Source organism: Chiloscyllium plagiosum, unplaced genomic scaffold (assembly GCF_037043375.1).
Source record: "Chiloscyllium plagiosum isolate Xiang-an unplaced genomic scaffold, Cpla_swu_hap1 HiC_scaffold_10, whole genome shotgun sequence".
In the NCBI taxonomy this organism is placed as follows: Eukaryota; Metazoa; Chordata; class Chondrichthyes; order Orectolobiformes; family Hemiscylliidae; genus Chiloscyllium; species Chiloscyllium plagiosum.
Window position 1 is genome coordinate 52,638,302 of NW_028270148.1, and position 26,995 is coordinate 52,665,296.

The following is a 26,995-nucleotide window of genomic DNA, read 5'->3' on the forward strand; positions in this document are numbered from 1 at the left end:
CTGTCTGACTGGGATTGTGCATTCTGTACGTGATTTGAGACTGGTTGAATAATGAATCAGCCGGCCGGAACTGATATGAGAGGTTGTGTTTCTCACCGGAACTTTTGGGTGATGTTTCAGACAGGATGCAAACCTGAGCGGGTAGAGGCGGGAAAGTGAGCTCGCGAGCCGGCGGTTTGAGGATTTGAACGACCCAACGGGGTGGCCCGGAGGATGGAGGCCCGGGTTGGCCGCGTGCGTTGCTCCTCGAAGCGCGCGGTTTTGGCTGCGCTCGAGCGTCTGGCCGAGCCGCTGCGGAAACGGCTGAAAGACTTCCCGCAGGAGGCCCAACAAGTGAGTGAAGGCGCAAGGTGGGGGCCCCGGGCCCCACTCCAGGGGGAGAGAGCCCCACCCCAGAGGGAGAGGACTCGGGGGAAAGGCTGTAGGCGAGTGCATGGGGGGAGATGGTATAGGTGAGTGGACAGGGATGGGGAAGGTTTCGGGTGTAGACAAGTGTACAGGAATTGGAGGGCGAAAAGGGAGACGGTGTAGGTGAGTGCGGCCAGGGGAAGGATGGAGATGGTTTACGTGGGGGGTGGGTGGGTAGGTGTTGGTGAATGAACGAAGGTGGGGGTGTAGCCGAGTAGCCTGGGGGTGGGGATGATAGCTTGAATGGTGGTGCAGATGAGGAGAGAAGAGTCACTGGGGTGCAGTGGGTAGAGAGAGAGGGGTTAATAAAGAGACCAGGGTTTGGCTGGAACAAGGTTGGACTTAGAGATGGTAGAATCCCTACAACGTGGAAACAAGCACTTTGGCCCAACAAATCCACACCAATCCTGCGAAGAGTTCTATATTTACCCTTGACTAATGCACCTAACCTGCACACCCCTTAACACTATGGGCAATTTAGCATAGCCAATTCATCTAACTCACATCTTTAGATTGTGGGAAGAAACCCATGTAGACACGGGGAGAACGTGCAAAGTCCGCACAAAGTCGGCTAAGGCTGGAATTGAACCTGGGACCCTGGTGTTGTCACGCAGTAGTGCTAACCACTGAGTCACCGTATGGCTCTTTGGGGGTTAGAAGGGAGAGGTGTCACAGAAACAAAAGATTCCAGGGAGAGAGGGGGGAGTTCCAGAAAGTTGAAGGGGATCCTAAAGGTTTGAGGTTGGGTGGAGTTAGAGAGTTGAAAAGTGGAGTTAAGGGGGTTCCAGAGAGGGGTAAAGTGAGGAATGGGACAAAATGTACTCGTGAGAGCAGATGAAGAGGGTTGATAGTGAGCTGAAGTGGAGAAGGAGATGAGGGGCACTGTTGGGAGGCGATGTAGTAGATGAGAGGGCAATGAAGAATAGAATGCAGGAGTATTAACTAGGTGAGGAAGTCAGAAGTTGTTGGGTGCTTGAGGAAAGGAGAATATGGGCCTTGGATTTTAGAGTAGATTTTGAGGGTTTTGGAAAGATATGGGCCTGTGGACTTTGGCAGGGATGTTTTGGTGAGGCGGGGATTGCTCAGGTTGGAAATGGAGGAGGGGTGGAGAAGGGAAAAGCTGGTTGAGGGCCAACTGTATCAGTCAGCAAGTTGTCAGTTCACAGTATCTCACACTCCACTGGGTTGCTGTCTAATTTGCACTTCATTGTGGGCATGAGATTCGGACTCAACTTTATCAAAAAATGCTAATCCTGTGTAATGAACTTAATTGACTCTGAAAGTAAATAATAATTCTGTTTTCAGATATTTGAGACTGCTGTTCAGGAGAATATCCTTGTCAATGGCCTATTATGGCAAGAAGTCTCAGAGGAAGATGAGCTCAAATATGGTATGGAATTAAATAAATTCAGTCCAATTTTCTTTGCAATCTCTAGATACTAATCACATTTGGAGCAAATTGATGTGTTAAGGCAGTTGTTGCGCTTTCAGAAAAATCAAAACTTTCTAAAGCAGTCCAATTACATTTCCCCTGTGCAAGTTCATTGTTGCTTTTGTCTAAACAAATCTTGAAAAATGGTTTTAGAGGAAATGGTGTTCTGAAAATATTTTTACTGACCCCAATATGATAAATAAAGTAAGACCTGGAGGTTGAATGACCTTTGTAACTGAATTCAGTTACATTGAAATATATCACCTGTCATTTTTTGTCAGAATATTCATCCAGATTGGGGCAGACGTTTTATATATGGTTAACATTGTCACAAGTCAGCAGTCTTCAGCACAAATATGTTTATTTATTAAGCTCAATCATAAAATTTAAGATATTATTTGGCACAGAGAATGGATGATATGAGTTATCACAATGATAATAGGGTCCATCATGGTCAGGTACCATCCATCTCACACCATGCAGCCTCCAATTAGTAAGTTGCTTATGTGCTACAGTTGATCTGTTTTAGTGTGTCCTTGGAACTTGAGTACCTTCTCAACAAGTAGATGGAATCCATTGCACAAGACAGGCAGGCAAGCAAACACAACAAATGAAAAGAAAGTTGTCAGGTCTGTGTACATGGAATTGAGTGACAACTTGAAGGTAGTCATTAAGGCACGCGAGGCAATTATGATTGACATGGAATTTGATCGAGTAGTGTAAACACGTTTTCCATACAAGAGACCAAACTTTCCAAGAACAGGTCACTGAACAAAATGATATGTTAATCTGGCAGGGAAGAATTCAGTGAAAATGCATAAGCAAAGTGTAGATTCTGTTGGGAGGAGCTTGTTACTCTTCATAGTGGTGAGACCTGGACAAATATGTTAGACAGAAGAAAAGGCTGAACTGCTCCCAACTTTGCTGTCTCCGATATATGGCACTTGGCAAGCCAAGGTTATCAATTCAGTTGTATTTATAGAGTGCTAATTCGATCAGCACACTCAGGAAGTAGGACGTACTTGGACAATAAACTTCTACCCAAAAACCTGCTGTACAGTCAGTTGCCACCGTGTTGCAAACCTGAGTGTCCCATGTCTGTGCTACAAAGGCAGCTGCAAGCAAGGTATGTAGATGGTGGACATGGAAGCTGGCAACCACTTCCTCTCCATTGCGGAGTCACCAGATATGAGGCACTGTTTTGTTGCACATGGTGCTGATCAGATCCATTCCACAAAACTGCGCTGTTGCAGTCACTTGAACTACCTTCCACTTCATCTAGATGTCTAAGATGGACTGTGTTTGCAGGAACATCATGTACAAAACTCTGGATAAGGGGGGCAAAAACGTACTCAACGTTGCTCTTGACTTGATGGCCACCTTTGCGTGTGATTGCATCAAGTTACGTGTAGACCCTCTGTGCACACACCGTGTTACTATTTACTGAGGTTTTACCTGTCCTTGGTGTTATAGGATGCGCTGCGTAGTCAACCTTTCTGTATCGTGAAGAAATTTAAGAAAAACACCTTTGACCACATGCCCATCAGGAATTAGTCAGCATGTAGCATCTGAGACTCTGCGGCAAAAGGAGAGGGTGGATCCGGTCACGTGGCTCCATGAGCAGACTGTCAGTCATTTGGCAAAATGCCTCATCACCAGAACTTTCCAAATAGCATCATCATTGCTTGGCTGATGATGGGAATAGCATTACCTGTGAGAGTCGAGAGTGTGGTGCTGGAAAAGCACAGTAGGTCAGGCAGCATCCAAGGAGCAGGAGAATCTATGTTTTGGGCAAAAACCCTTCATTGGGAAGGATGCTGAGGGGGTGGTGAGATAAATGAGGGGGCATGGGGCTGGGGGAAAGGTAGCTGAGAGTGCGATAGGTAGATGGCGATGGGGGTAATAGTCATAGGTCGGAGAGGAGGGTGGAGCGGATAGGTGGGAAGGAAGATGGACAGGTCATGAGAGCGTGCCGAGTTGGAAGATTGGAGCTGGGATAAGGTGGGGGAGGGGATGTGAAACTGGTGAAATCCACATTGATGCTGTGGGTTGAAGGGTCCCGAGGCGGAAGATGAGGCGTTCTTCCTCCAGGCATTTGGTTGTTAGGGAGTGGCGATAGAGGCAGCCCAGCACCTGCATGTCCTTGACGGAGTGGGAGGGAAAATTAAGTAGGTAAAAACAATGACTGCAGATGCTGGAAACCAGATTCTGGATCAGTGGTGCTGGAAGAGCACAGCAATTCAGGCAGCATCCGAGGACAGGCAAAATCGACGTTTCGGGCAAAAGCCCTTCATCAGGAATAAAGGCAGAGAGCCTGAAGCGTGGAGAGATAAGCTAGAGGAGGGTGGGGGTGGGAGAGAGTGGCATAGAGTACAATAGGTCAGTGGGGAAGGAGATGAAGGTGATAGGTCAGGGAGGAGAGGGTGGAGTGGATAGGTGGAAAAGGAGCTGGGCAGGTCGGACAAGTCCGGACAGGTCAGGGGATCGAGTTTCTGGAGGTTAGAAGCTAGGATGAGGTGGGGGAAGGGGAAATGAGGAAACTGTTAAAATCCACATTGATGCCCTGGGGTTGAAGTGTTCCGAGGCGGAAGATGAGGCGTTCTTCCTCCAGGCGTCTGGTGGTGAGGGAGCGGCGGTGGAGGAGGCCCAGCACCTCCATATCCTCGGCAGAGTGGGAGGGGGAGTTGAAATGTTGAGCCACTGGGCGATGTGGTTGATTGGTGCGGATGTCTCGGAGATGTTCCCTAAAGCGCTCTGCTAGGAGGCGTCCAGTCTCCCCAATGTAGAGGAGACCGCATCGGGAGCAACGGATACAATAGATGATATTAGTGGATGTGCAGGTAAAACTTTGATGGATGTGGAAAGCTCCTTTGGGGCCTTGGATGGAGGTGAGGGAGGAGGTGTGGGCGCAGGTTTTACAGTTCCTGCGGTGGCAGGGGAAAGTGCCAGGATGGGAGGGTGGGTCGTAGGGGGGCGTGGACCTGACCAGGTAGTCACGGAGGGAACGGTCTTTGCGGAAGGCGGAGAGGGGTGGGGAGGGAAATATATCCCTGGTGGTGGGGTCTGTTTGGAGGTGGCGGAAATGTCGGCGGATTATTTGGTTTATGCGAAGGTTGGTAGGGTGGAAGGTGAGCACCAGGGGCGTTCTGTCCTTGTTGCGGTTGGAGGGGTTGGGTCTGAGGGCGGAGGTGCGGGATGTGGATGAGATGCGTTGGAGGGCATCTTTAACCACATGGGAAGGGAAATTGCGGTCTCTAAAGAAGGAGGCCATCTGGTGTGTTCTATGGTGGAACCGCTCCTCCTGGGAGCAGATACGGCGGAGGCGGAGGAATTGGGAATACGGGATGGCATTTTTGCAAGAGGTAGGGTGGGAAGAGGTGTAATCCAGGTAGCTGTGGGAGTCGGTGGGTTTGTAGAAGATGTCAGTGTCAAGTCGGTCGTCACTGATGGAGATGGAGAGGTCCAGGAAGGGGAGGGAGGTGTCAGAGATGGTCCAGGTAAATTTAAGGTCAGGGTGGAATGTGTTGGTGAAGTTGATGAATTGCTCAACCTCCTCGCGGGAGCACGAGGTGGCGCCAATGCAGTCATCAATGTAGCGGAGGAAGAGGTGGGGAGTGGTGCCGGTGTAATTACGGAAGATCAACTGCTCTACGTAGCCAACAAAGAGACAGGCATAGCTGGGGCCCATACGTGTGCCCATGGCTACCCCTTTGGTCTGGAGGAAGTGGGAGGATTCAAAGGAGAAATTGTTAAGGGTGAGGACCAGTTCGGCCAAACGAATGAGAGTGTCGGTGGAGGGGTACTGTTGGGAACGTCTGGAGAGGAAAAAACGGAGGGCTTGGAGGCCCTGGTCATGGCGGATGGAGGTGTAGAGGGATTGGATATCCATGGTGAAGATGAGGTGTTGGGGGCCGGGGAAACGGAAGTCTTGGAGGAGGTGGAGGGCGTGGGTGGTGTCTCGAACGTATGTGGGGAGTTCCTGGACTAGGGGGGATAGGACAGTGTCGAGGTAGGTAGAGATGAGTTCAGTGGGGCAGGAGCATGCTGAGACAATGGGTCGGCCAGGGTGGTCAGGCTTGTGGATCTTGGGAAGGAGGTAGAACCGGGCAGTGCGGGGTTCCCGGACTATGAGGTTGGAAGCTGTGGGTGGGAGATCTCCTGAGGTGATGAGGTTCTGTATGGTCTGGGAGATGATGGTTTGGTGATGGGGGGTGGGGTCATGGTCAAGGGGGCGGTAGGAAGAGGTGTCCTCGAGTTGGCGTTTGGCTTCAGCGATGTAGAGGTCAGTGCGCCAGACTACCACTGCGCCCCCTTTGTCCGCTGGCTTGATGGTGAGGTCAGGATTGGAGCAGAGGGATTGGAGGGCTGCGCGTTGTGAGGGTGAGAGGTTGGAGTGGGGGAGGGGGGTCGACAGGTTGAGGCGGTTAATGTCCCGGCGGCAGTTGGAAATGAAGAGGTCGAGGGCAGGTAATAGGCCAGCGCGGGGTGTCCAGGTGGATGCAGTGTGTTGGAGGTGGGCGAAGGGGTCCTCAGTAGGTGGGCGGGTAATTAAGTGTTTGGTCACTGGGTAGTGGGGTTGGTTAGTGCGGGTGTCCCGGAGATGTTGTCTGAAGCGCTCTGTGAGTAGGCATCCTGTCTCCCCAATGTAGAGGAGACCACATCATGAGCAATGGATACAGTAAGGTGACACTTTGGTGGATGAAGACGGCTCCTTTGGGGCCTGGAACAGAGGTGATGGGGAAGGTGTGGGCACAGGGTTTGCAATTCCTGCGGGGGCAGGGGAAGGTGCCAGGAGGGGAGGCTGGGTTGGTGGTGGGCCTGGATGAGGGAGTTGCAGAGGGAATGGTTTAGGGTGTAGGTTTGCTCACTGAGCTGTAGGTTTGATATCCAGCCGTTTCATTACCTGAGGGGTTGATAGATGGTATCTGGATCTATGTGTTTGTTTATGGCATTGTGCCAGGCCTCTAGGAATTCTCTGGCATGCCTTTGCCAGAGACAAAAAAAGATACAGACTGCAGATTCCTCAAGAACAAACCACGACAAGCAGACCAAACACAGCCAGAAACGCTAACCACCTTACCATACATCAAAGAAGTTTCAGAAATGACAGCCAGACTACTAAGACCCCTCGGAATCCTAGTAGCACACAAACCCACCAACACTCTCAAACAAAAACTAACAAACTTAAAAGACCCAGTACAACCCATGGACAAAACCAATGTCATCTACAAAGTTCCATGCAAGGACTGCCACAAACACTACGTAGGACAACCAGGAAATGATACAACCACAAACCCCAGGAACCCCATCCAGGACAAACATTTAAATAGAAAGCAGGAGACAACAGCTTCGCTTCACTTGGAGGTCGCCCCTGATGATGTTACCTAGCCAGGTAATGAAACGTCTGGATATCAAACCTACACCCTAAGCCTCAACCTGAGCTACAAACCTTGCAGAGGGAATGGTCTTTATGGAAAGCAGATGAGGGTGGGGAAGGAAATATATTTCTAGTGGTGGGGTCTGTTTGTAGGTGGCGGAAATGGCGAAGGATGACGCGATGGTATACAGTGGTTGGTGGGGTGGATCCTTTTTGTACGTCTGGTCTGTCTGCGCCGCCGCATGCTGCCCTCAAAATGGTGGCAGGGGTGAGTTTGAGGGGGCAGAGACTATCACCCATCTCCTGCCGAAATATGCCTTTGCAAAGGAGGTCTGGTGAAAGACATGCAGTAGTTTGTGTCAAGGTTTGTCCCTACAGCTTTGTTATACAGGTCTCTGTGCTCTGCAGCTCTTCCTTGGAACGCGCACAGAGACAAACATCAGCTGTGTCTGGAGTACCATCAACTCTGCGAAAGACAGTCTTTAGTCTGCCCGAAACTTGTTTGTCTTCCAGAACAAGAAGTTGACCCTGACCGAATGTTGCAGACTGGCATGTTCCAAAATCCAGGACTACATGGACTACATCGTTAGATGGGTCAGTGTTTGTCCAATGTGTGCAGGAGGGTTTCCTGACACAATATGTAGATAGGCCAACAAGAGGTGAGGCCATACTGGATTTGGTTCTGGGTAATGAACCAGGCCAGGTGTTAGAATTAGAGGTAGGTGAGCACTTTAGGGACAGTGACCACAATTCGGTGACTTTCCCTCGAGTGATGGAGAGGGATAAGTGTGCACTACAGGGCAAGGGTTATAGCTGGGGGCAGGGAAATTATGATGCGGTGAGGCATGACTTAGGATGTGTGGCTTGGAAAAGTAAGCTTCAAGGCAAGGGTGTAATTGATATGTGGAGCTTGTTCAAGGAGCAACTATTGAGTGTCCTTGATAAGTATGTACCCGTCAGGCAGGGAGGAAAGGGTCGTGTGAGGGAGCCGTGGTTTAATAAGGAATTGGAATCCCTTGTTAAATGGAAGAGGGCGGCCTATATAAAGATGAGGCTTGAAGGTTCAATTGGGGCGATTGAGAGTTATAAGGTAGCCAGGAAGGACCTGAAGAGAGAGCTAAGAGCAGCAAGGAGGGGACATGAAAGGTCCTTAGTTGGTAGGATTAGGGAAAACCCTAAGGCTTTCTATAGGTATGTCAGGAATAAAAGAATGACTAGGATAGGAATTGGTCCAGTCAAGGATAGTAGTGGGAAGTTGCGTGTGGAGGCTGAAGAGATTGGGGAGACATTGAATGAATACTTTTCGTCAGTATTCAGTCAGGAACAGGACATTGTTGTCAATGTGAGTACTGAGTCACAATTAAGTAGAATGGATGGCTTTGAGGTATGTAGAGAAGAGGTGTTGGAAATTCTGGAAAGGGTGAAAATAGATAAGTCCCCTGGGCCTGATGGCATTTATCCTAGGATTCTCTGGGAAGCAAGGGAGGAGATTGCAGAGCCATTGGCCTTGATTTTTATGTCCTCGTTGTCTACAGGAGTAGTGCCAGAAGATTGGAGGCTAGCAAATGTGGTCCCCTTGTTCAAGAAGGGGAGTAGGGATAACCCTAGTAACTATAGGCCGGTGAGTCTCACTTCTGTTGTGGGCAAAATCTTAGAGAGAATTGTAAGGGATAGGATTTATGAACATCTGGATAGGAATAATATGATCAAGGATAGTCAGCATGGTTTTGTGAAGGGCAGGTCATGCCTCACAAACCTTATTGAATTCTTTGAGAAGGTGACTAAGGAGGTGGACGAGGGGAAAGTGGTAGATGTGGTGTATATGGATTTTAGTAAGGCGTTTGATAAGGTTCCCCATGGTAGACTACTGCAAAAAATACGGAGGTATGGCATTGAAGGTGAGTTGGAGGTTTGGATTAGGAGTTGGCTGGCTGGAAGAAGACAGAGGGTAGTAGTTGATGGCAAAGGTTCAGCTTGGTGTGCCGTCACTAGCGGTGTTCCGCACGGATCTGTTTTGGGACCATTGCTGTTTGTCATTTTTATAAATGACCTGGAGGAGGGGTTAGAAGGTTGGGTGAGCAAGTTTGCGGATGATACGAAAGTCGGAGGAGTTGTAGACAGTGAGGAAGGATGTGGCAGGTTACAGCGGGATATAGATAAGCTGCAGAACTGGGCAGAAAGGTGGGCAAATGGAGTTCAATGTAGCTAAGTGTGAGGTGATTCACTTTGGTAAGAGTAATAAAAAGATGGGGTACTGGGCTAATGGACAGATACTTGGTAGTGTGGATGAGCAGAGGGATCTTGGTGTCCATGTACACAGATCTTTGAAAGTTGCCACCCAGGTAAATAGTGCGGTGAAGAAGGCATATGGCGTCCTGGCTTTTATTGGTAGAGGAATTGAGTTCCGGAGTACTGAGGTCATGTTGCAGTTGTATAAGACTCTGGTGCGGCCGCATCTGGAGTATTGTGTGCAGTTTTGGTCGCCATACTATAGGAAGGATGTGGAGGCATGGAACGGGTGCAGAGGAGATTTACCAGGATGTTGCCTGGTATGGTAGAAAGATCGTATGAGGAAAGGCTGAGGCACTTGGGGTTGTTTTCATTGGAGAAAAGAAGGTTTAGGGGTGACTTGATAGAGGTGTACAAGATGATTAGAGGTTTAGATAGGGTCGACAGTGAGAATCTTTTTCCATGTATGGAGTCAGCTATTACAAGGGGGCATAGCTTTAAATTAAGGGGGGGTAGGTATAGGACAGATGTTAGGGGTAGGTTCTTTACTCAGCGAGTCGTGAGTTCATGGAATGCCCTGCCAGTAGCAGTGGTGGACTCTCCCTCATTATGGACATTTAAGCGGGCATTGGATAGGCATATGGAGGATAGTGGGCTAGTGTAGGTTGGGTGGGCTTGGATTGGCGCAACATCGAGGGCCGAAGGGCCTGTACTGCGCTGTATTCTTCTATGTTCTATATACATGCTGAGACATGTAATAAAGCATGAGGCAGCTGCTGCTAAGGTGCAGTGGGAAAGACCATTGTCTGACATCTTTCTGTTGAAGTTTAAATGGGTGTCTGTTCATTTATCGGACCCTCCTGGTACCTCAAATACAGTGTATATGTAAATGTATCTTTGTTCAAGTAAGAGACTTGTATCATCGATAGCCGTTGATGAAGTGTTGGAAAACTGGAGGTTGGTTAATGTGATGCTATTGTTTAAGAAAGCTGGTAAGGAAAAGCCAAGGAACTATAGATTGGTGACCCTGACATCAGTGATGGGCAAAATTAGAGGGGACAGGATTTGCACATATTTGGAAAGGCAAGGACTGAGTAGGGATAGCCAACATGGCTTTGTACATGGGCAATCGTATCTTACTAACTTGATTGAGATTTTTGAAGAAGTGAAGAAGATTGAAGGCAGAGCCATGGATGTCTATATAGCCTTCAGGAAGGTGCTTAACAAGGTTCTGGTAGTCCCAGGTAGACCAGTTAGCAAGGTTAGATTACTGGGAGAGCTAGCCATTTGGATACAAAATTCACTTGAAGGTAGGAGATAGGGTAATGATGGAAGATTGTATTTTTGGACTAGAAGCCTGTGACGAGTGGTGTGCTGCAAGGATCAGTGCTGGATCCACTGCTTTTTTTTGTCATTTTTGTATAAATTATTTAGCTGTGAATATAGGAGGTAGACTTAGGAAGTTTGCACATGACAACAAAATTGGTGTAGTGGAAACCAAGAAGGTTACCTTAGAGTGTGATGGGAGCTCAATCAGATGGGCCAAGGAGTGCCAGGTATAGTTTGTTTTCAATAAATGTGAAGTGCTGCATTTTGTTTGGGCGAATCTGGGCAGGACGTATCCACTTAATGGTAAGGACCTGGGAAGTGTTGCCAAACAAAGTGACCTTGGAGTGCAGCTTCATAGTTCCTTGAAAGTGGAGTCCCAGGTGGACACTGGAGTGAAGAAGGGATTAATTCACTTGCCTTTATTGGTCAGTGCATTGAGTGCAGGAGTTGGGAGGTCATGTTGTAACTGTACAGGACATTGCTTTGGCCAATTTTGGAATACTTTCAGTTCGAATCTCCCTGCTATAGGAAAGATGTTGTAAAACTTGAAAGGGTTCAGAAATGATTTAAAAGAACGTTGGGAGGGTTAGAGGATTTGAGCTATACAGAGAGGTTGAATAGGGTAGGGCTATTCTTCCTGGAGTGTCTGAGGCTGAGAGGGGACCTTATAGAGGTTTATAAAAATCATGAGAGGCATGGATAAGGTGATTAGTTAAGGTCTCCCAGGTAGGGAGTCCAAAACCAGAGGGCATTGGTTTAAGGTGAGAGGGAAAGATTTAAAAGGGGCAACGTTTTCATGCAGAGGGTGGTGTGTACGTTTGTGTAGGGAACAACCTGTCAGAGGAGGTGGTAGAGGCTGATGCAATTACAACACTTAAAAGACACCTGGATGGGCGCATGTATTGGAAGGATTTAGTGGGATATGGGCCAAATGCATGTAAATGGGACTGGATTAATTTAGGACATCTGGTTGGCAGGGGCATGTTGGACTAAAGGGTCTGTTTCTGTACTGTGAATCTTAAGTCTGTTTGTGAGAATATGTACAGGGTATAAGCGGGCAGGGAAAGAGTTCAGTTCTGAGTTTTGTGAAACAGGTTCAGCTGAGCATGACTTAGATCAGATAAGAATTTAGTTAACAATGGGTGCTGGAGGCAAGGGTATTGGGTTAACAAGGTGGAAAAACATTCCTTATGTAGAGCCATTTAACAAGATGAGGTAGTGTTCAGAATGTAACACCAGTCAACTAGGTGAAAAGTATCCAATGTACAAATCCATTGTATAACAGTAAAGGGCTTGGTCTCTGCCATTGATTGTAATGGTCATCCAAATAACATGTATATTGCCTTATCTGGATGCTCCTCCCTGTAAAATTACTATATAGTTCATTGAGAAACTGCTGTTCCTGTGCACATGGGCGATCGTTTTCTCTTCCCTCCAGGGCCCGGAATAAAGATGGAGGAGGTAAAACTATACTGTATCTCTGATCATTTTGCTTTGACTAGGGGGAGGGGGGAAAAACAGGACAGCATTTGGACAGAGTCAAGGACCTGGGACCTGCAATGTTTGTTTGTTCTCTTCATATCCTCCTGTACAGAACTGATCTGCATTTGTGACTGTGTATGTATAAAGATTTTTATGAATAAACTATATTTTTGAAATGTTGGAGCAAATTGATACAAAAAATCTCAGTCAGAAGAAACAACAGGGCTGACACTGTGTTTAAAAAATAGAATGCTAAAAGGTGATTTTAAGAAGTTCTAAAATTATGAAGAGGTATGATACGTGCTCAGAAAATGTTTGACTTGGAGAAGTCCAAAATTAAAAGCAACAAATAGAAGATAATTGCTAATCCAATAAAGAACTCGGAAGAAATGCCTTTACCCAGTGAGTTGATGTTTTGGGAGGATGCCTGTTATGCATGCAAGGAGGAAAGTAATAGCAAATGCAGATTGAGTAGGAGGATGCTCGTGTTCAGTAGAGGTGAGTTGAACATGACTGATATATCTATGAAATTACTACTATTGCTATCAAGTTAGTACATTTTAGTTACATTTTGAAAGTGAAGTAATTGCAAAAGGAGCATTAATACCAAATAGAAAATTAGAGAACAGAATTTGAGTTACCTGGTTGTAATTAAGTGCATTTGGGTGATGTTTGATTTATGTTGCTAATTAAAATGTTGAATTTGGTATCACCCTAATATTTTGGAGTCTGGCTTGCTTAAACGCCTGAGTCCGTTTAAATTGAATCTGTTAACCTCTCCTGATACAATTCTGTTTTTTAATGGTCCAGAGGCAGATACGGACAACTCTGATCTTAACACTTCCGTACCCCTTTAATATTGTTTGCTGTGCAAAATGAGGTTTTTCTATTCGTTATATCTATTCGGAACCTGATTTCAATAAGCTGGTTTGCCAATTATATTAATACAGATGGACCTGCTATAATACAAGCTTCGTTAAAGTGAATTCACTATAATACAAATTGACATTGTTTCTACACGTGAACTATTAAATTGTGTTGGCTGTAGCAATTACATCACAAACATTTTAAGCACGGTTTCTGAAGTGCGGTTTTTCTCTAATGTGGGATTGCACAACAACGCAACCATTGCATTATAGAAGAACTACTGGTACCTTGCAAACAAAACTTTTACCCTTATTAAAAGCCTTGCACCCAACTTTATTTCCAGGTAGCGACATAAGGGCTTTGGATGATGATTTGGATGAATGCATTAAAGAGACTGCCTCAAAACGTAAGCAGTTTCCAAGGAAGATTATTGGACACCTTGCTAGGACCATGAAAGCAGAAAGGGAATCACTAGTATGTTTACCTTTTTTGGTATATTTATCTTGAAATTCAGTTTGTACTGATTTGCCCAATTATTCAGCTCCATGCTTTATATATGACAGTATCTAACTTATGTACTTGGTAAATTCAGTTGCATGCTGTTGCTCAAACCAATGGTAGGAGATCTGCTTTAATTTAGTAGTATAAATCCTTTCTACAATTTCATCGAAACATGTCAACCCTCGGAAATTACTGGAGAAGCTCCTCAGCGTAATGTTCCAGCCACAGCTTTCTTAGCTGTTTTATCAATGATCATTCCTCAATCATATGGTCAGAAGTAGAGATATCACTGACTTTTGCAGTGTCCAGTACCATTTATAATTCTGCAGATACTGAAGCAGTTATGCCCGTAAACAGCCATACCTGAGTAATGTTCAGGCATGGAGTAAGTCACATTTTTGCCCCACACGTGCCAACGGGGAAGGCGGTGATACAATGGTAAAGTCACTTAGCCAGGGTAATTCTCTGGGACGTGGGTTCAAATCCCACCATAACAGGTGGTGAAATTTTTTTTTTGAAAATAGGCAATTAAAACTGGCCTAATGGTGACCATCTAGCATTGTTATAAAAATGCATCTAATTCACTATTGTCCCTTGGGGAAGAAGGTCTGCCATGCTTAGCTGGCCTAGCCTAGCCTACATGTGACTGCAATATGCTTGACTCCTTAACTGCCCTCTGAAATAGTCCTAGCTAGCCATTCAAACTAAGGGGCAATTCAGGATGGTCAATGAATGCTGGTCCAGCTCAGTGAAGTACACATGCCATGAACAATTTATTTAAAAAATGAGGAAATATCTCAGAATACTGGTTGACCATTGACCAGAAACTGAATGTATAAGTTCCCTAGCTGCAAGAGAGCAGGTAGGAGGCATGGAGTTCTGTAGCAAGCACTCTGCTTCTTGATTCTGTGCTGCAATGTATGGGAACACTACCATCTTCCAATCCATACACCACTTTGATTTTGAATTATAATAGTGTTCCTTTGTTGTGATTATGCCAAAATCCCGAAACTCCCTTCCTAACACTACTTTGTATGTGTATACCTGCACCAGCTGCATTACAGTTCAAAGAATTGGTTTACCACTAGCTTTTCAAGAATAGTTATGGATGAGCAATAAATGCTGACGTCGAGAATGATGTGCATATATCTTGAAATTTTTTTTGAAAAACATGAAGATTCAGCACCATTGCCAAGATATTTGCTTTTTGTTTCAAATGCACTTTGCTATTTCTTGATAGTGATATTGGAGTGAACTTGACAACAATGACATAATATCTTTGCAACAGGCAAGATTGAAGCATTTACAATTATATGCACCATCTTTATTGCAAATGTGTTGTTCATGGATTTCATCTGATAGTTGTGACCTCCATCCCATGGTGCCACCTACACACCATCCCCACTGACATGCTTTTTGTTTTTAATAGTAGTGAGGGATATACTAGAGTATAACTTCTCATTCTGGTAGGCTTTCATGACAATCCAATAATTTTGTGGTTGCCAAGATAGCTAGATGCTGCTTTTTTTTAGATTTATTTAATTAACTCAAATTGCCTCTAGATTTCAAGTACTGACCCTCGGTTATTCAGCTAGTTTCATAATCACTTTTACTGTACTTGACAAAGATTGTGAAGAACAAATGAATTTAAAAGAAAGAGATAATAATAAACAGGCAGTGTTTTTTCAAAAATCTGCATTTCCAAATTGGTGGGATGTGGTGGCCTAGTGTTATTATCACTACTATGAATCCAGATAACGTTCTAGAGACAAGGGTTGGAATCCAATTCGTTTTTAAAAATCTGAAATTAGGAGTCTAATTATAGCCACCAAACCATTGTCGATTGTTGTAAAAACCCATCTGGTTCACAAGTGTTCTTCAGGAAAAGAAACTGCTGTCCTTATCTGGTTTATCATGAGTGTGACTCCAAGTCCATGGTGATGCGATTGACTGTCTCTTAATGGGGTAATTAGGGATGGGCAATAAATGCTGGTCTAGTCATTGACACCCATGTCCTGTGAATACGTTTTTTAAAAAAAAAAATTCAAGGGACAGGAAGTTGGTATATCAGTAATTGTTATCTCATACAGCATGTAAAGCTCCTTTTACTCCCGATTTATACTCGCCCTAAATCTTTCCATCATCTCGATGTGAAGGTAGGCATGTATAGCAAATCAGTGTTCAGTCTGTTTTGAAATGCCAATTTTCACAGTTCACCAGGCATGCAAGTGCTTCAATACTTAAGTCTGATTTGTCCCATAATACCTTAGTGTTGATAACCTTGCGGTTACTATGATAACAGAATCTGGCCTTTGTGTTTATGAGCACTTTACACTTGTATAAAAACAAACTGGTATGGTTGCTTTCAACTGTTACACGAAAGGAAGAATAAAAATATTTTTATACAATACATTGTTGACGCCTGAAATGCTTTATCATTTATCAAAATAAGGAGGCAAATTTTTTTAAAAGAGGAGTGGTGAAACTTTTGTAAAACAAAGGTCTGGAGAAGTATGAGAAAGAGTTACAAGAAAACTTTGAGGACCAAGTCAACAGTTCTTTCAGGAGCCATGTTATAGACCAAACCAGAATACATGCACGCATACGCGCCATCCATTATGGAACTAGCCTAGACCCTAACTTGCTTTCTCCACTTTATTTCCAGATACAATTCAATTGATCGACCACTAAGCTTTAATCAAATTGCATTTTATTCTTAAAACACAATCAAAATACAGCAAGAAGAATTAGCAAAGCTTGACTCAATTGAAATGCTTCACAAAGTTATGTATTCTTTAACCAAGAATCATCATGTGTTCCAACTCGACAGCATCCCACAAATGCATCCTTGGAAAAGGCAATTCAATGACATGTTTAAGGTTCTCACATGCTCTCCGTCTCCAGCTTAGGAGAAAGAAGAATCTTTCCCTTTTAATTTTTAAGAAGCCTCGTGTCTAAGACTTCACTCTAGCAACAGAGAACTCAACTTTTAGCCCCAGCAACCTTATCAACTAGCTGAAATCAAAATTTCCTGGGTCTGTGTGAGCCCTGACCCTACCCATTAATGATTCTTTGTCTTATATTTTAAAAAAACACCCAGTGAGAACTCAAAATTGTTTATCAATTACCTGTCTGAAGGAGACATTTTGGTACCGTTGTGACAATATCCATCTGCAAGAGAAACAGGACAGAATACATCTTTTTAATGTCACAGTACCATCGTAGCTGGCGTAAGCACAATGCAACAAATGTCCCAAGCTGTATGACTCCCAGTAGCTCATAGGTATGCCATTAAAAGGTCTGCGACAATTATGGTTCAATCTGCAGGATCTTGAAAGTTAACCAGAGGAGTGGGGTGATGTTTGATTCTAATATAAATATTTGAACCTATTTTCTATAATAATATATTTCATTTTGTGCAGAAGCTATATCAGCCTGCGGTAATGACCCAATTAAAAACAGAAGTTCATCCAGAACAAGGTAAGCAAGTGAAAATTTTCTTTCAAAGTCCAGGTACCTTCTCTAGTTAACTATGCTGAACTCACTGAATTGCAACCCAATTATACATTTGTGTTTTATTTGGAAAAATTAAAAATGGACGTGAGCTGTCTTTGTGCGCTTGTCAACCACCTGAGACCATGTATTGTACACGATTAGCTTTTAAAGGCACTACCTTTCTCCTTCCTTCATTTGAGGAGGAGGAAAAGGATTCAGATACCCAGCAGCTCCCTGTGCAATAAGAGCTGAAATCAAAAAGTTCAGCAACTTACATTTTTTTTATAGTGACTTTAACATTCCTATTAGGTAACGTTTGGCACCAATCACAAGGAATAGTAGGACAGGTGATTAAAAAGTTTTTAACAAATAAATTTTATGCAGTGTCTTAAAAATATTACATCTTTTTTTAAACATGGTATTTCAGAACCTCAGCTCTAGGAAGCTGAATGCACAGCCTATAATAGTGCAGAGTAAATTGAGAAAAGGGAAGTGGCCAGAATTGGAGGGATACAGAACAGAGTTGGAGATTTGTAGGATTGAAGAAGGAGAGATATGAGACTGTGGAGGGCCCTTGAAGACTAGGATGATCATTTTAGATTGACTGTCTGCAAGGTCCTTAATGTAAGAGGATGGGCTCAGTTATGCTGCAGAAAACCATCTGGTATAGGTATGAACTGAAACCAATCATTATCTGGTTTTAATAAGTATTTATTTGGAGTTCCACATTACAAACTAGTATCTCTTAACTCAATAACCATAGTTTCAGACTGTTCTTCTTTATACTATTTTTATAAAAGCACAGCCTGTTAACTAACAAAAAAAAATAATCAATCTGTTCAGACATGTCACAACATAACTCAAGGGTAGATGGAACTGTGAAGCTGGACCTCCTGGCCCAGGGGTGAGAATACTACAAGGGCCCCCAGCAGCATAGTTAAACAGTCAAAAGGGAATTGCAAGTTAATGCCTACCACCTGCATGCAACTTAATAAACTATGATGCAGTTACAACATTACAGTGCTTGTGGCCTCTGAATCAAGAGTCCCAATTCTCATCTGCTCCAGAGGTGTGTCATAATATGTCTGATCAGAGTAATTAAAATAGCTGTACTTTTGCCTAACAAATCTGAGGTGTCCCTGCCTCTGAGCCACAAGTCCTGGGTTCAGCGCCCACCTGCTTCAGAGATTAGATTACATTACATTACATTACAGTGTGGAAACAGGCCCTTCGGCCCAACAAGTCCACACCGACCCGCCGAAGCGAAACCCACCCATACCCCTACATTTACCCCTTACCTAACACTACGGGCAATTTAGCATGGCCAATTAACCTGACCCTGCACATCTTTGGACTGTGGGAGGAAACCGGAGCACCCGGAGGAAACCCACGCAGACACGGGGAGAACGTGCAAACTCCACACAGTCAGTCGCCTGAGGCAGGAAATGAACCCGGGTCTCAGGCGCTGTGAGGCAGCAGTGCTACCCACTGTGCCACCGTGCCGCCCCCCAAATGTGTAATAATATGTCCTAACTGGTTTATTAGAACCTGTCTACAGTCTGCACAGGTGATTGGTGACCAGGAGTTGGGATGAGTTGTGATATGGGCAACAGAATTTTGAATTAGCTCAAGTTAACAGAGTAATGATGGCCAAGATACTATTGAAATAGTTGAGTAAAATAAGCTATTACTTTTAATTAAATAATGCTGAACCCCCATTTATTGTCCATGCATAAGGGACCTTAAAGGTATTGAGAGCTATCTTGAACCACTACAGTCTATATAATATAGTAGTTCTAGTGTTGTTACAAAGGGAACCCCAGTGCTTTAACCCAGAAGGCAATGGAGTGATGATATGATTCAAGTCAGAATGGTGTGTGGTCATGTTCCCATGCATCTGCTGCCCGTGTCCTTCATGCTGGTAGGAATTGGGAATTCAGAAAGTGCTGTCAAACAAATCTTGCTGCATCTTTGCAGGGCATCTTATGGATGCTATATACTGCAGCCACTGAACATGGTGATGGGGGGAGTGACGGTTTAAGATAACAGATGGGCAGACTGGAAAGTGCACCATTTTGTTCTGGTTGGAATTGAACTTTTTTGAATATTGTTGGTGATGATTTCATTCAGGCAAATGGAGATTATTCCATCACATTGTTGACCTGTGCCTTCTCTATGTTGGGAGGTTTTGAAGAGTCAGGAGGAGAGTTTCTTGCTCTGTCCTCCTTTTATAGACTCAGTGCTTATACGGTTGATCCAGGTCCCGCCCACCCCAAGGTTTCAGCCATGGGAATGCCATTCAATGTTGAGGATAATGCTTAAATTCTCCCTTGATGGAGATGGTCATTGCTCAGTACGTGTGGTGTAAATATTACATTCCACCTGTCAGCCCAATTCTGGATTTGTTTTTTCCAGCCTTGCTGTATTTGGATATAGGCTGCATCAGGAGCTGAGGAGTTGTGAATGACACTTAATGTTGTGCACTCATCAGTGAACATGCTCACCACTGGCCTTGTGTTGGACGAATGGTTGTTAATAAAGCAGCTGAAGATGGTTGAGCCTGTGAATCTATGTTGCAGGTGTTTCTCAGCAATATCATGTGGCTGGGATGGTTAATCTCCAACAACCATAATGATCTTGCATGATACTAGGTTTGATTCCAACCATTGGAGAGTTTTCCTCAATTCCTCTGGACTCTGATTAATTAGAACTCCTTAATGTCACTTACTCAAATTATTATGCCTTGATGTCATGAACATTCGCCTTCACTTCCCCTCTTGGATTAGGTACCCAATATCCAGTGTGCCAGCATTCAGCTGGTTTGGTTCAATTCATTTCATATATCCTCAAGAAGTGGCTTCAGGCATTGGATACTGAAAATATTATGAACTCTAGCAACAGTCTTGCAAAGTTACTGAAATTCTTTGCTCCAGAACTAGCGCAATTTTATTTTGAACCAAAGTTATCATAAAGGAAGGAGCTGAGTGGGCATCATAGAACTCAAACTGAACAAAAGTGCACTAGTTATTGTTGATACCACTGTTCGCATTTATCAATTTACTGATAATTGAAAGTAGAGTGATGGGTGGTAATTTGGTAGCTTGGATTTGTCCAGCTTTTTCTAAACACAATATACCTGGGCAATTTTTCAGTTTGCTGGCTATGCACCAATATTGTAACTGCTGTAACTGCTTGGCTCAGCGTGTGGCTCGTTCTGGAGCACAAGTTGTCTGTGCATTTGCAAAAATGTTGACATTTGTTATGCTAAAGACCTCTGGGACACTGAGATGGATCATTCATTTGAATCATCTGGCTAAGGATTCTCGCACTGCTGGGCGAGATGGGACTTGATCTTCTTAAGGACTGTATGGTCGTCATTCCTACATGACTATCACCGACATATCTGCTGAGATACATTGGTGAGAATGAGGTCAAGTAGGTTTTTCCCTTCTTGGTTCCCTTGCCATCTGCCACAGGCTCTGGGACTTGGTCCACTCAGTTAATAGTGATCCTACTGAGCCACTATTGGTGATGGGCATTTGAAGTACCTCCACCCAGAATTCATTCTGAAACCTTGCTGCCCTCCAAGTTTCCTCCAGTGTCCAATATGGAGATGTACTGATCAGCTAATGGAGAGTGATCAGTAAATATCTGGAAAGCTGCTTTACCCTTGTTTTGACATGACTGCGTGAGGCTTCATGGGTCTGAAGTTGATGTTGAGGACTCTAAGGACAATACCGTCCTGACTGTATATCACCATGTTACCTCCATCCTACAAGTGCTGCAAACCATACTTGGATAGTGATAGGTGATAACTGGGTCATTAGCTACAAGGTATCTGAAAAGTTGCAAATGATGTTTAACATTGCGCATTTGTTCGTGAAGGTCCCCATGTCTGACCTTGATAGTAGACTGAATTTCTTGGAAGCAGCTAAAATGGTTGGGTCTAGGGCCCTGAGGAACTCCCTGCAGACATATCCTGAAGTTGAGATGACTTGCTTCCACAACCACTTTACTTTGTGCCAGGTGTGACTCCAAGCTGTGGATAGATTTTCCCCCTTTTCCCATTTGACTCCAGTTTGCTAGAGCTCTTTAATACCACACCCTATTAAAAGTAGCCACTCTCATTTTACCTTGAGTTCAGCTGTTCTGTGCTTTTATGAAGTCTGGAGCTGAGAGGTCCTTGCAAAATCCAAACTGAATGTCAGTGAGCAGGTAATTATTAAGCAAGTACTGTTCTGCTTCTATGTCTTAAGGTCTTCGAGTTAATTTTAGAATAATCCTGAGCCATGCTGATTATCAATTTATGGTGGTACTTAATGATACTTTGTAACATATTTGCAAATGCACTTTTAATAGTATCCAAGGAGAAGGAGTTGGTGAAAATTGCATCAAATATTTCTCGAGATATGAGTGACGTTATGAAGGTAAGCATTTCAGAGCAATTTGTATATTAATTATTCATCTAAATAAAGGAGGTTCAACCACTCACTTTAATAAATTTCCAAAGTTTCAAATTATTGAATTGTACTGAATGTTTTGGGGAAATATTTGGTAGTTTTGTTCAAGACTTTGAACTTTGAACAAATCGCCCTACCTTGCCTGGTATGAGGTCTCGAATATCCAATAGTACAATTTTTATAAATTTCTCCAGTACTTACTTGGCGCATTAGAATACTACACCATTAAAAGTGTTTGCATTGTTTTTTAAATTAGTTTTAAAGTGACTGTGTTCACATTCTTGTATCCACTGTAGTTTGTATACATAGATTCTTGTATGTATTTTCTTTAAAAAGTCTTTCAAACGGTGTCTATTGAAATAATAGAAAAAGAGAACTAGGAACAGGCCATTTGACCACTTGAGCCTACTTCACCTTTCAGTATATGATCCTCTATCTCAATGCCATACTCTTGATTTCTCTCCATATCCCTTGATGCCTTTAATGCTTTTTTAAAAATCTTTCTCTCGCGCTCGCTCTCGCGCTCGCTCTCTCGCTCGCTCTCTCGCTCACTCTCTCGCTCACTCTCTCGCTCACTCTCTCGCTCACTCTCTCGCTCACTCTCTCGCTCACTCTCTCGCTCACTCTCTCGCTCACTCTCTCGCTCACTCTCTCGCTCACTCTCTCGCTCTCATATACGCTGATCTGGCCTCCACGGACTTCCATGGGAGTGACTTTCACAGGTTGACCGTCATCTTTTTGAAGAAATGTTTCCTTATCTCAGTTCTAAATTGCCTACCTTGTATTCTAAGACTATGACCTCTGATTCTAGATTTCCCAAACATAGGAAACATCCTCCCTGCATCTAGTTGGTTTAGTCATTTTAGTTGGTTGATCCCTTTTTATGTGTTCACACTTCCTAAAATATCACTCTTTAAATAATGCTGTACCTTTTTTGTTATTCACACCAAGGTGTACAATTTCACAGTTATCCATGTTCTACTGTATCTGCCATGTTTGCTTTTGCGCACAACTTCTTCAAATCATCCTGAAGCCTCCTTGCATCTTCCTCTCAACTCTCGATCCCATCTAGCTTTGTGCCATTAGCAAATAGCGAAATATTACATTTGGTTCCCACATCATTTATGTATAAATGACTTGGATGCAATATATATTTTGTGAATAGCTGAGTCTCGAGCATTGATCCCTATGGTGTACCACTAGTCACTACCTGAGATCCAGAAAAAGATTAATTTATTCCCACAGTTTCCATATCAATATGTTAGCCCCGATGCCACGTGCTTTAATTTTGCCTATTAATCTCTTTTTATAATAGGACCTTATCGAAAGCTTTCAGGAAATCCAAAAACACATTACCTGGTTCTCCCTTACCTCCTCTTCTAGTTCCAGCCTCAAAAAAACTCCAGTAGCTTAGTTGAGCATGTTTTCCATGTGTTTTGTTAACACATCTTTTATAATAGATTCTAGTGTTTATACACTACTGATGTTAGGCTAACTGATCTGTCTTTTTTTTCCTCTTTCTTTTAAACAATAGTAGGGTTACATTGCTACCCTGCAATCTATAGGAACTGATCCAGTCTATAAAGTTTTGGAAGATGACCACCAATTTACCCAATATTTCAAGGGCCACTTCCTTTAGTACTCCAGTTACAGATTATCGGGCCCTGAGGATTTGTCAGCCTTTAACCCCATTAATTACTAATCTTTATATAACGCTGATTTTCTTAACTTTTACTATTCCTAACTTCTCTAATATTTCTTGGAAATTATTTGTGAAGACACAACCAAAATGTGTATTCAACTCTTCTGCCATTTCTTTATTTCCCATTATAATTCCCACTTTTGACTAAGAAATCTACATTTCTCATCGCTAATCTTTTCCTGTTCACATATTTATAGAAGATAATACAGTCAGATTTTATGTCCATACAAGTCAGACATTATTCACCGCCTTTTCAAACTTTTTGTCCTCTTTTGAACATATGAACTAGAAGCAGGTGTATGCAATTCACTCAGTTCCACCATTAAATATGATCGTATCCATTTTCTTGCCTGCTGTCCAGAACCCCACTTCAAGTACTAATTTAAAAATCTATCCATCCCCTTAAATTTACTAAGTCCTGGCTTCCGCCATGGCCTTAGGTTGTGAATTCTCCAGGTCTGCTGAATTCTAACTTGCTTCCAGTCTTCAGGTTTGCTGCTTTTTCTCGCAATTTGTTTCTCCTCTTTAGATCTCCCATCAGCCATAATTTATTTTGTCAGCCATAGTCGAGCCACCTTTCCTGTTCTATTTTTGTGCTGGATTGGAAAGAATAATTGTCATATATGCATATGTTCTTTAAATATTAGCTGTTACCTATCCACTGCCAATCCTTTAAGGTTTTCTCAATTTATTATCGCCAACTTGCACTTCAGGCCATCATATTTCCCTTTTATTTAGATTCAGGGCCCCAATTTCAGATTCAGTGACATGGCCCATCTTAATAAATAATTTTGTCATTTTATCATTGCTCTTCTGCAATGGACCTAGGACAACAGGAATGTTAATCCTTTCTCATTGCGTAATACCCAATCTAGGGTAGCCCGCTCTCTAGTCAGTTCTTCAAGATATTATTCTTAAAATATGTACACCACTAAAACACATTCACTCCAGGAAATCATCCTCTGTTATTTGCTAATTTGGTTTGCCCAATCAATGTAGATTAAAGTCACCCATGATTACAATTATACCCTTATGGCATGCATCTCTAATCTCCTTTCTCTGTCTACAGGCAAATGCAAGAGAAAATCCCCAACATTGTTTCTGCCGTTGATGTTTCTTAGTTCCACCTGAGCAGAATCCAAATCATTATTTTATGAGCCAATATCCTTCCTCATTGTGGGCATGGAAGATCCTTTACGAATAATGGTTCCCACACCTTCTTTCCTTATTTGCCTGGCCTGCCTAAATATTGAATACTCCTGGATGTTCATTTCACGACCTTAGTCAGTCTGTAGTTATGCCTGTGTAATTGCAGCTTTATTATAACTGTATATCTATTTGTGCTATTAATTCATCTGTCTTACTGCCAATGCTCCACCACATTAACATGCAGTGCCTATAATTTTGCTCATTTAACCTTATTAGTTGTCTTTATTTTGCACTATGACACCATTTGGTTCTTGTTCTTGTTTTTTCTGCCTATTTTTGTACTTTTGTCTTTGATTTCTATCCTTGGGTCTAGCATCTCTGACTCCATGCTCAGGTTCCCATTCCCTTGCTATTGTAGTTTAAATCCTCCCTGACAGAATGAACAAATAGCTCCCCCTTGCAAAGATATTAGTCCTATTCCTGGTTCTGTCCAGATGCAACTCGTCCTGTTTGTAGTAATTTAATCTTTCCCAGAACCAGTTCTAGTATCCCACAAATCTGAATTTTTCCCTTTACGCCATTTCTTCAGCCACATATTCATTGAGTATACCCTGTTATTTCGATACTTGTCAGGATGTAGCACTGGGTAGCAGTTTTGAGGTCCAACTTTATAGTGCGTGCTAACTTCCTAAACTCCTCTTGTGCAATTTAATCCATTTTTCCACTTTTATATCATTTGTACTGATATGTGACAACCTTTAGCAGTTTACTCTCCCTCTTCAACATGCACTGCAGCTTCTCCAAGACATCCTTGATGCTGCTACCATGGAAGTAATATACCTTTTGTGGAGTCTCTCTCTTGCAGCACCAAACCTTCTGTTCTCCTTACTGATGGGCAGTAAACAGATGCTCAATATTGGCATGCCTCAAGAACAAGAAAGATTTTCTGTAAATTCTTTTGAAATGTAGGTGAATAAAGGCTTATTAAATATGGTTGACCCCCAGTGAGGAAGAAATGGCTTCAGGAAGATCCGACGATTGAGTTTGGCAGTAAAACTTCAAGTTAGATTATGCTTAATTTTGGGAAAGTTTAACAGCAAGTGGTTTTTATAGCCAGATGTTTACAGCTATATAACAAATGGATTATCTCGCAGAATATTAAGTCTGTAGGCCTTTGAAGGATTTCCAAGAATGTTCAGTTTGTTAATCTAATTTTTTGCAGGAGAATGTAATTGTGATGTGCAAGAACTAATGTTAATGCAATTTTGTTCTCCCAGCATTTACCAACATTTATGGAGAAAGCTGAAGGACTTTTGCAAACTCTAACTCTTGTTCCCATTATGAAGCAATCCCAGACAAACAAAGCAATATTCTCAACCTCCACAGAGATGTGTTTCCAAAATAGCAATGAACAAACTCTGCTGCTTGGAAAATCTGATGTCACTCCCATAGAAACTGAAAGACAATTGAAGAGTCGTAAGTCACACAAAAGTAAAGTACATTCTTCCATTAATCGAAAATATCCAAAGCGAAGACTGCATCTTGGTCAATAATCCTGCAAAACATTCAGCGGCAACAGATAGCTTGTACATTAATAGCATGGGTTTTTTTTTAGTATTTTTAGCCAGGTTTGGTGTAAAGTTCAATCGTTGGCATCTCAGTTTGGAAGTGCTTAGAGTACAGTCCACAAAGATATTTATCCAAAATTGTTTATTCATGTAAGAATGTATACTAATAATGTCCAGCCCTGAGGAGAGGTCTTAACGTGAGAAAATTAATTGGATTTGAGAATTGTTTGAATAGATGAAACCTAAAACACATTTGTCACCTAATTTGCAAGAGAGTTAACCTTGTTCAGATTTTTGTATTTCAGAATCTGACTCAATATTGTTTAATGTTAGAGTTCCATTCCTGTTTTAGGACTAAAATCCCCAGAAAAGATTTTTAAAATTATGTATAAATAGCTTGATTTTTTTTTGTAATCGTTACTTTTTTCTCTGCTTTCTGTTAATTTACTTTGTAATGAAATACTAGATATGTTCATTTAAGAGCAGTCTCTAATTGTGACTGTCAGTTACTTCACATCTAACAAATGATGACTCCGTTAAAGAGAATTTGTATAAACATTGCATGGAAAATGAAACTGAAATGAATTTATATAAATGGACAGTGAAATGTGAATAGTTGATTGGCCACTTCTAACTATCTTGTGTAAGATAAGTTTTTTTTAAAAGTGTGGAATAACACATACTTACTGGTTCTTTGAATATTGTAAACTTCAAAATTGTAAATATCCAATGTCTATCTTTGTATGTTTCTCATAATTTTAAATAAACTTAAGATACATATATATTGTATAACTATATTTTTCTTAATTAAAAGCTGGCAAACTTTTCATGGCACTTTTCTAGCAGGAACAATGTAGCTTTTTCTAACTTGTTCATGGTATGAGAGAATCACTGATAGGTCCAGTATGTTTTGCACATTCTTTAACTCACTTGAGAATTTGATAGTGAGCTACCATAATGAACTCATGCAATCTAACGTGGTGCAGTTGCACTTAC

The 26,995-nt window shown here is 42.7% G+C and overlaps 1 protein-coding gene across 1 annotated transcript; it reads left to right on the forward strand.

Annotated features, from left to right (window-relative positions):
- nsl1 (NSL1 component of MIS12 kinetochore complex) lies at positions 1-26,781 on the forward strand. The gene is made up of 6 exons (XM_043695863.2): positions 1-333; positions 1,714-1,798; positions 13,468-13,598; positions 17,048-17,105; positions 21,480-21,547; positions 25,709-26,781. The coding sequence occupies exons 1-6, from the start codon at positions 214-216 to the stop codon at positions 25,982-25,984; spliced, it is 738 nt and encodes a 245-aa protein (XP_043551798.1). The 5' UTR covers positions 1-213; the 3' UTR covers positions 25,985-26,781.
- Positions 26,782-26,995: the final 214 nt, after the last annotated feature.

Bases quoted from the DNA above. Each gene is read 5' to 3' on its own strand.
- nsl1 (XM_043695863.2), top strand. From the start codon at position 214: ATGGAGGCCCGGGTTGGCCGCGTGCGTTGCTCCTCGAAGCGCGCGGTT. The intron at 1,799-13,467 runs GTATGGAATTAA...CTTTATTTCCAG, and splicing joins GGAAGATGAGCTCAAATATG to GTAGCGACATAAGGGCTTTG. The intron at 17,106-21,479 runs GTAAGCAAGTGA...CACTTTTAATAG, and splicing joins AGAAGTTCATCCAGAACAAG to TATCCAAGGAGAAGGAGTTG.